The sequence below is a fragment of the Centropristis striata genome, chromosome 15 (assembly GCF_030273125.1).
Source record: "Centropristis striata isolate RG_2023a ecotype Rhode Island chromosome 15, C.striata_1.0, whole genome shotgun sequence".
Taxonomy (NCBI): Eukaryota; Metazoa; Chordata; class Actinopteri; order Perciformes; family Serranidae; genus Centropristis; species Centropristis striata.
In genome coordinates this window covers 35856496-35866339 of record NC_081531.1, presented here as the reverse complement: position 1 = coordinate 35866339, position 9844 = coordinate 35856496, and the positions used below count along the sequence as shown (strand labels likewise).

At 37.5% G+C, this 9844-nt stretch overlaps 1 protein-coding gene across 1 annotated transcript; it reads left to right on the top strand.

Annotated features, from left to right (window-relative positions):
* The first annotated feature begins 221 nt into the window (after window positions 1–221).
* Window positions 222–8178, top strand: LOC131986785 (APC membrane recruitment protein 1-like). Its single transcript, XM_059351898.1, has 2 exons — window positions 222–690; window positions 3474–8178. Exon 2 carries the CDS (start codon window positions 3581–3583, stop codon window positions 6662–6664), a length of 3084 nt encoding a protein of 1027 aa, XP_059207881.1. The 5' UTR covers window positions 222–690; window positions 3474–3580; the 3' UTR covers window positions 6665–8178.
* Window positions 8179–9844: the final 1666 nt, after the last annotated feature.

Here is a 9844-nt window from a genome sequence, read left to right as displayed (position 1 = left end):
CTAAAGAAGGAGTATGTATTAAGGAGTAGAATAGAATTCCAGTGCAGAATAAATATGAATATACAGTATAAAAATTTTGGTGCTATGAAACATTTTGAAATAATATCTTAAGGTTAAAAAATGATGGTCTGTCCAGTCTTATCAAGTATGAAGTTTTCCATATCCCTCCAAAATATAGATGACAATGGGCAAGTCTTTTTGTTGCGTCATAAGGCACACGTTACACATATGTTGCGTCACTAACGTGCGCCGACAGGAGGCTGACGAAAGGAGATTTGGCTAATTTACCTGAGAAGTCGGAGCGGAAGGCATCATCATCCAGCATTTAAACGCTGAACATCAGAAGTAAAAACTGCATGCTTTGCTTAATAATATAATAACACACATCAGCCCGATATTAATGTAGTTCTTCTGCGTTTATATATATATATATATACCGCTCCGCGTTGTTGCTATGCGGTTACCCGCCGTTAGCAACAGTCAGACTCACGTTCCAGACACTAACTGGGGGTAACGTTGTTAGCTAGCACCCCAGCTAGCTAGCTAGCTAACGGGGAACAAATGAAACCGGGTCCGGTGAGAGCTGCTCCGGGGGCCCGAGTCCACCTCTCTCCAGCTACAGAAGTGAAAGTGGGCTAACTTCATCTCCTGGTCCACAAAACAACCGCTGCAACATTTTGGCTTTAGCTGGTAAGTTTGTTTACCTTGTGACTCAGTTAGCTTCATGGTGCTAATGTGTGTTTTTTAGTTTGTTTTAATAGGAAAACTACCGTCTCAAAGCAGGTTTTTTTTTTTTTTTTTTTTTTTTTTAAATAAACTTTATTAAGGCAGTTGGGTGGGGTGTAATACAAAAAAATACATCAGAACATCGCCAGGGGGTTTCAATAAATCATAAAGAGGTTGTCATACAAAAATATTATAAAAATTACAAATATTCAGAGTTTTAGCAGCTTTCAAATTAGTAGAGTCTTTAATAGAATTAATATACTGCTTGGTTTCACTTATAAATATAGAAAAGAGGGGATTTTTTTTTGTGTATCGAGATTTATGTATGTGATATTTTGCCAATAGTATAATTAGATTTATAATGTAATATTGATTTTTTTTTGTGTATGGGAAGTCAGTGAAACCAAACAGTATATTTTCAAAACAAAGGGACAAATTAGGTTCAATTGAAAAAAAAAAGGAAGTTACAAATATCTTTCCAGAACTTAGATGAAAAAGGGCAAGACCAAAATAAATGAAAAATACTTTCAGGGTGCCCTTCACAAAAAAAGCAATTCAAATCTAAATCTTTTTTCAAACCACGTCTGCTAGTCGTGCTGAAGTAAACGTTAGAGAGCGTTTATTGTTTATGCTAAGTCTCTTATTCAAAGTTAAGTTACATTTTGGAGATTTTTTTCTGACCCAAACTTCTCTGGCTTTGTTTTGGCAGAGCTACTTTACATCTGGTGTATTACCTGAGCATTTACACCCACAGAAAAGTCAATCTTATCGGTTGTATTTAAGATAAGATAAGATAAGATAAAACTTTATTGATCCCTTGGGATTGCTCCCTCAGGGAAATTGAGTTTCCAGCAGCAAACATAAGAGAGTTAAAAAGCACACATAAGAGAAAAAAAGAAAAAGAACAATTTATATACACTAAATAAATAAATATGATATAAATATTGTTATTGTTACTGTTACTGTTACTCCTTCCTGTCCTCAGTCCTCTGTCTTTCTGTTACTCCTCCTCCCCCAACTTGAGGAGTTATAGAGTCTGATGGCCTGAGGGACAAAGGAGTTTTTTAGTCTATTGGTCCTGCATTTGATTAATATGTCACTCACTTATGCAGGTAACTAAACATAAATGCACAGGATAGTTTTGTTGCTCTAACTTGATGATCAAATTTACTGTTTCTAGTTGGTTCTTTTTATGGTTTACCTCATTTCAGGACAGATTTTGTTTTGGAAATGATGAGAGCGTATCTTAATAGTTTAATCCACACAATAAAACATGGCTCAATACCTTCACTTGGTATATTTGAAAAACATTAAGCTGTAATTATATTTGGCTTGATCTCAAAACATCTAGTTCCTCCTCTCAAACAAGAATATGATAAGCATGTATAGGAAATGTAACGATTGACTGATAGTGCTTATATCTTAACTTTAGCTGCCACTTCATTACATTACATTACAAACGTTCTCGAGCGTTTATTGTTTATGCTAAGTCTCTTATTCAAAGTTAAGTTACATTTTGGAGATTTTTTCTGACCCAATCTTCTCTGGCTTTGTTTTGGCAGAGCTACTTTACATCTGGTGTGTAACCTGAGCATTAACATCCACAGAAAAGTCAATCTTATCGGTTGTATTTGATTAATATGTCACTCACTTATGCAGGTAACTAAACATAAATGCACAGGATAGATTTGCTCTAGTCTGCAGTCTTTCCCTTTCTCTGGCATGCATGTAAGTTTGGAAAAACATTACTACAAGGTGAACCTCAAGCAGTTTCAGGGCGTGTTTTTTCTCTATTTTTACATTTTACTCACTGTGGCTTTGTATTTCACTGCAATATGTATGTCCTGTCTAATTTGTGCAGAAAACACAGTTATAATGACATACATCATAAAAAAAAGAAGAAACTCAACATGAATATATCTGATAAAAAATGTTTTTCTTAAATTTGGAATAAAACGAAATTTATACATACAACACCCGCCACACATGTCATAAATGTTGGGAAAACAAACTGGGTGTCCAGATCTCGTACATATTGAACTATTTGCATTTTTGCAACCACTCCTGTCTTCTCCTCTTCAGTGAATATTTGTCACGTGATCGTTTGTCTTAGCAGAATCAATAATGGCTTCACAGTGTTGATGAGAAGCGCAGAATTTAATGTTTTTAACAGGATCTAGTTATTGTTATTTATTTCTTGTGACGTTTTAAAGTAGACATTTAGAATAAACTGATTTTGACAGAAATATCTCAATTTGAAGCTTTGTTGTGGTTACCTTTCCTAACTGAAACTTTCGTAACCTATGATCCATTCAAAGACTGTCAGAAAGTTAAAATTTCAACAATAATGCCTGTTTTTTTACATTTTCTGTGGAATTTGCATTTACCCTCCTCATGCACTCAATGCATTCTTCAGACCAGGCGTACATTTATGTTCTGATCTTGCACATTGGAGTGAGTGAACCATAGAAGAGCTGTTTTACTAACAAGGAATATGAAATATATAAAAGTAAGCTTTACCGTATGGTTATTCCATATAGACTATTTATTTATTGAGTTGCCAGAAACATATTTATAGTAGCGGTTATCAAGATATGAAATGACCTGTATTGGGATAGAAAATTTCCGCCATTTCGCCAAGCACTTTTATTGGAAATATCAACCTCTTAATGCAAATAATGTTCAATGTGAATGCTTGATATGAATGTGGCAGATAATACATTTTGGTCTCAACTTTCTCAATACAGGGCTCATATCAGATGGAGGACAAATTCACTGCAGCGTTTCTATCAGCTGATTTGGATAATTCAGCTGCTAGGCCTTTCATCGGACTGCTTTTGTAAACGTGGCAGCCATGGCTTCTCGTAAGGTAGATGAGCTGCCAGGTGACGCGAAGGACTTGGCTTCGACCTCCCGATGCGGCGCCGATGACATCACAGAAGAGCCTCAATCAGACACGATGAATGCTACGGTGAAGTCCCAGAAATCTGGAAAATTTAGGAGGACTGCCCTGACGTTTTTTGGAGTTCGTAAAAGCATCTGTATCTTACCAAGTTTCTTTGGAGGACGGAGTAAAAATCCAAGCAAGTGGTCTAAGAAAGGACTGAATAAAAGCAGAACGCATGATGGGCTATGTAAGGTTAGTCGTGATGACAATCTGAGAAGTGGGTACACATCAGCTGGAGATTTTGAATATCACAGCCAGAGGGACTCTGCTGGAGCGCTCCACAGTAGCTGTCACAATGAATGTAGTCACCCCGCTGCTGAGCAGAAATCACTGACTCTGACCCGGCAGAAGAGGGGTTTGAGGAGTCTTTTTCAAAGTTTTAAGTATCACAGAAACCATAGAAATATTGGATTGGATAAATCTGAAATGATTGCCATGTCCACTCCTCGCTGCAAGCAAGAGGTGCCTGTTGTCCAGGACAACACCAACCAGTATGTCACAGAGTGCCTGGGATCTGAACCTGATGTGCCTGATTTTGCAGATGTTATATGTGATATTTCCATCAGTCCTGAATGTATTGACGCTGATGAGATGCCATCTGAGAAGAGTGTGGAGCAAGACAGCCCAAAATCTGAGCTTGATGGTGAGATGTGTGACGAGGAAGTGGAGGAGTTGAATTTGCTGGCCGTAGTCTCCAGTGAGCTGAAGGAAAGTTCTCGAGGACACAGCGAGCCTTGTCTGAAACTCCAGATGATGTCTGAGCCCTTACTGAGGACCGAAACACCTGCTGGCTCTTCAGATCAACTCAACCTGATTTATGGAGATGTTGCCTCATTAAAGAGCTTCGATTCACTCACCGGCTGTGGGGACATTATTGCAGATCAAGAAGACGACAGCATCACAGAGAGCACAGTTTCTGGAGAGAGGAGCAGGAATGGAGGAAAGAGGGCCTCCTGTTATCTCACCTATCAGGGTGGTGGTGAAGAAATGGCCTCACCTGAAGATTTGGACGAGGATGGGTGTCTGAATGATTTCTGGGGAAATAACACGTCAGAGGAGATTTGCTGTACTTGCAACCAAGAACACACAGATTTGACTGCTGACCTGACAAGTTCTCACAATATGGACTTACTGAACAGTAACAGTGCGCAGCAGGCCAGCGGCATGGACGCTTCTTCAATCGCTGATGTGTTGACGCCTCAAAGTGAGCATCAGGAATCGGTTCCAAACAGCGATGAGGGCTACTATGATTCAACCACCCCGGGGCCAGATGATGCACAAGAAAAAACTGACAGACTGAGAGCAGAGAGGTTACCCAGAGACAGCTACAGCGGGGATGCCCTCTATGAACTCTTTGCCCCTGATGAGAGCCTCATCAGTCCACATTATGAGAACAAATCAAAACTGCCCAGTTCAAAACCGTGTGAGTATTTAAATGAGCCGCTCGATGTGACAGACTCTGCCTTTGTTCCAGACATGAATCGATTACAAATCAGTGCTGAGCTGTATGAAGTTCGCGATTTTCTAGAGATGCCTGGCACGTGCTGCAAGTCTCCGGAGTTGGCACAGAATGTAGCTGGTCGGCAGGAAATCAGCATGAATAAAAACTGCAATTTGAATTCTAAACCACAAGCATCAGGCAATAAGAGTAACGCAGAACCAGATGTGTTTGATGAAAAGGGGAATATGCCTGCTTCCACTGAAAGGACAAAATCCATAAATGCTGATTGTGAGAAAAGGCACAGCAGCGTATCTTTCGGAAGCACATCTGACCCAGATTTTGAGACATTTTGTGAACCCAAAGAGCAGCATCTTGAGGAAAACAAGCCTGTGGCTTTACCTTACAAGAACATCAACTCTCAGTCTCCAGATGATAACAGTGAGTTGGACGATGGACAAACTGTTTGTTTCTCTCAAGCACTTGTGGACTACACAAAACACTCTCAGATGCTGAGTAACTTGCACAACAATGCGGATGATTTGGAGACTAACTCTGCGTTGACTCAAAATATGCAGGCCTTACCAACCATAGTCACATTTGATGTAGTGGACATGCATAATGAGGGTGAATATGATGAGCAGATCCACATGGAGCTGGAGGAGGACATCTCATCTCCCTACCAGGAATTTGAAGAAAGCTACCTACAAAAAGATGCGTTTGCTGAATGTGACTATCAAATGTTGGACCTGTATGAGCAGAATCTGATCAGTAATACATGGGCAATTGCTAGTCTGCCACGGCACCTTGGCCTTACCAGAGTCAGCCAGTCCATGCCGAATGCGTTGTCTCTAGACAGAAGAAGTAGGTCTCTGGACACAGAGAGCCTTGAGTTGCAGATGCCTGATGCATACAGAGAGAAAAGAGCTGCTTGTCCTCAAACTGAAAAGGACACTGAAAGAGATTCCTCGCCATATTACAAAAAGAATGTACTCGTGTCAGCATCGGAGGTTAGAGACAGTAGCAGCATTATGGCCTTATCATGGCAAACCAGGTCAGAAATGGCCTTAAGCCTTCCTCTGACAGATGGGGAATTCACTCAAAAGGAACAGAGTCTCAGTCAAACTCAAGTAAAACGCAAGATATTTTCCAGCTCATCCAGCAGTGATTGTCCTAACAGCGAACTTTGCTCCAAGGTGTCAGACAGAGTGTCCTGTGATTTAGTTTCACACAACACAGAGCTGTACAACAGGCAGTGTCACCTTCCCTCACAGTCAAATTCTTGTTTACCTCATAGCACCTTTGTTTATTCTGAAATGATGGATGATGAATCAGATTATGTCGATGAGGAAGTCTTTTGTAAAGCTGCCAGTAATTTGCAATCCTACAACCAGCGGGGTAAAAGCAGACCAGTGGCTAGTCTGGAAGGACTGTCTCCTGCTGGGAGTCCTCTGAATGCAGGTGTGTATAAAGAGGACATAGCTGTCCTTGGTGAATTAAGTCCACCCAGAGACGTGGCCTGCAACAAGTTCCCTGAGGCAACCTTTAATTGAAAGGCTTCTGGGTTTTGAGATCACGTGTATGTGTCCAGAGGAGTCATTGTTGCTTAATTCTTCCTTGCACAACGTTATCATTTGAATCATTTGAAAAGTTGCTGTACACTGTGAGAGACGAGACATGCAGTGAAATATGAATCATGTGTCTTGCTGCATCAGAACATAGCTGTCTCATTGGGAAGTCAAAAGGGATTTTCTGCATTTGCACAGTAACAGTTGCTTGTTTCAAACAGGCCACATACATGTCTAAAAGTGTTTCGGGAAGTACTATTTTCATTTAAACTGCTCACTTATTCATCTCATTAAGCTACTGAATTCTACTAGAATGTTTATACGCATATGTAGCCTCAGTGTCCAGGTTTCAATAGTAATTCTACTTTTTATTTGATGGGTTTTTATCCGCCTGATTTCCATAGCACAGCCAAACAGGGCTAGCCACGAACCACTTGTATACTTATGCTTTAAGTGCCAGCTTATGTTTGTGTTTACAGCCTCTCTTTACTCCAGTAATCTTTATGTTGCTATGACTTGATGATCAAATTTACTGTTTCTAGTTGGTTCTTTTTATGGTTTACCTCATTTCAGGACAGATTTTGTTTTGGAAATGATGAGAGCGTATCTTAATAGTTTAATCCACACAATAAAACATGGCTCAATACCTTCACATGGTATATTTGAAAAACATTAAACTGTTATTATATTTGGCTTGATCTCAAAACATCTAGTTCCTCCTCTCAAACAAGAATATGATAAGCATGTATAGGAAATGTAATGATGGACTGATAGTGCTTATATCTTAACTTTAGCTGCCACTTCATTTACATACTGTAGATAGCTTTGCCAAGCATATCTACTTTAGTATATCTCACATGCAATTCCCCTGTGTATGAAGGTGCTTTTCATTAGACCAGAAACCAGAAACTGCCAGAGAAAAACATATGTAAAACGGTAGCAGAAAACAGATCGGGGGGCTCGTGTAGTGCTTAATCGTCTCAAATTGACTTGTGGCCTGATAAGCTGATTTGGCCTTACTGTGGCTTTTTTGTTCTCATTTTCCAACAACTTGACCACCTGTGAAGTTTAAAATTCTTACTGAAATGGTGCACTCCATTATTGCATTACTATAAGCTTGTGGAATGAAACTGTAGTTTGATTTTGTTCTGATTTTTGAAACGTTATGGCAAAAGATAAACTGGTATTTACCTTGTATCATTTTCTTGTGCATTTAATGTTTGATCGGTCAGACATTAAACTGTCAGATGATATTCGTTTTTTTTTGATAGTGTAATATTGAACAAATGTCAAATATTTTGTATTTATATTCTCAGCTATTTGTACACTGTAACAATGTATTCAGAATTACAAATTGGATTGGATTGGATTTAATTTTGGATTTTTTTTTTATTGTGAAGTTATACCCATGTTACATAAGGGGATTCCTCTTGAAAATCTGTTACTGTTTTGTCAGAGTAGAACACTGCCTTACACTATAATAAACATGACAATGACAACATTTTGTTTCCATTTTCTTTTTCTTTTTTTCTCTAGCTTGTTCATATTCAGGGTAATAAGCTCCACACCGTATACACAATTTATTAAAAATACATGACTATCTGCAATGTCAAGCTTCTGTATTCAAATTGAATGTAATTTGGAGCAAGTCAATGCAGCAATAGGTTTAGCTAATGTGGGCTGTCTCTACAAGCCTGTTTATATATATATATATCTCAGATTATATATATAACATTTGTATTCTATATTATATAGGCCTATCATAACATACTCAAAAATAACTTATGGAGAAGGGGTGGGAATTAATAAGTTCTTCTGATTCATTTTCGAACATGTGAACCAAGGCATCAAGTAGTTCAATTTCTGTAAATATCACTTGTTTGTCAGAATCAGAAATACTTTATTGATATCCAGGGGGAAATTGCTTTGCTTACAGTTACTGATGTACAAGAACAGAAATAGAAATAAGCCTGTAAATGAAATAAAGATTAAAAAACAGCATGCTACACAATATATACAACAATATAAAATACACGTCTTAAGTAAACAGATATGCACAAATAGAAATATGTAAAGATATACATACATTTTAAGTAAATAGATATATTTATATATGTAACAAATTGAATTAATGCACATGAATTCTGTAGAAAGTCCGGGTTGCATGGATTATTTATTATGAATTATTTGCTCCTTGTCCGTTTTCACTTTTTTTATAGGGTCGAAACATATCGATACATTAACCCTATAAAGCCAAGTGTATCATATTTGATACGTAAGTTTTTGAGACCTCTACATCATCAGTGTGATATTTTCTTTTCCTGAAAAACCTGATGAATACATGAATTGATGATTAAAAAAAACTGAGCAACAAATTTCACAAAAATACCAGATGTAACAAAAATGATTTGCTGGTTCCACTGGTGGATCTGTCATTGCTGCGTGAAAACTTCATATCAGCAGATGTATGATGTTGTTTTACATGGAAAAAAATATTTTGTTTGTTTGAGGAAAATGTTAAAAGGACAGTCAAAGTTTTATTTGGTTAAAAATATTAGGCTTTATGTGATTATGTGAGTTCAAGAAAAGCAAATTGTGAGCAACAAATTGCACAAAAAGACCTGATGTATCAAATATGATCCAAATTAAATTCATATATGAAAATTGATATTGAGTTTAAAAAAATGTTAGCCGGTTCAACAAGCACTCCAGTTTAGAAAATTTTGAATTTTCTGGCAATTATTTCACGGTACAGGCTTTATAGGGTTAACCCTCTTATTATGTTTGTTTCTCAGGAATAAAAATAGTGTGTTTAGAATGTTTAATTATCCAAAGGTGTCAGAAACTAAAAAATCCCAATAAACATTGTTTATATTTCATTATTAACTCCATTAGTAACCATTTCAATCAATATTTAGTGCCATGGTGTTCTTTACCTCTCACAGATCAGGGTTCAATGAGGATAATTCACTCGTTTTTCATAGAAAATGCACGTTAAAACTTTTTTTTAATGTACATTGGAAAGACCTTTATATAAAATACAATAGTTTTATATGATGTTGAGTTTTTGAAAATTTTATTTTACATTTATTATTTTTTTCTTTTATTGAGTGATGTTGATAAATTAACATGAGTCACCTCTCAGTATCTATGTAATATAAACAT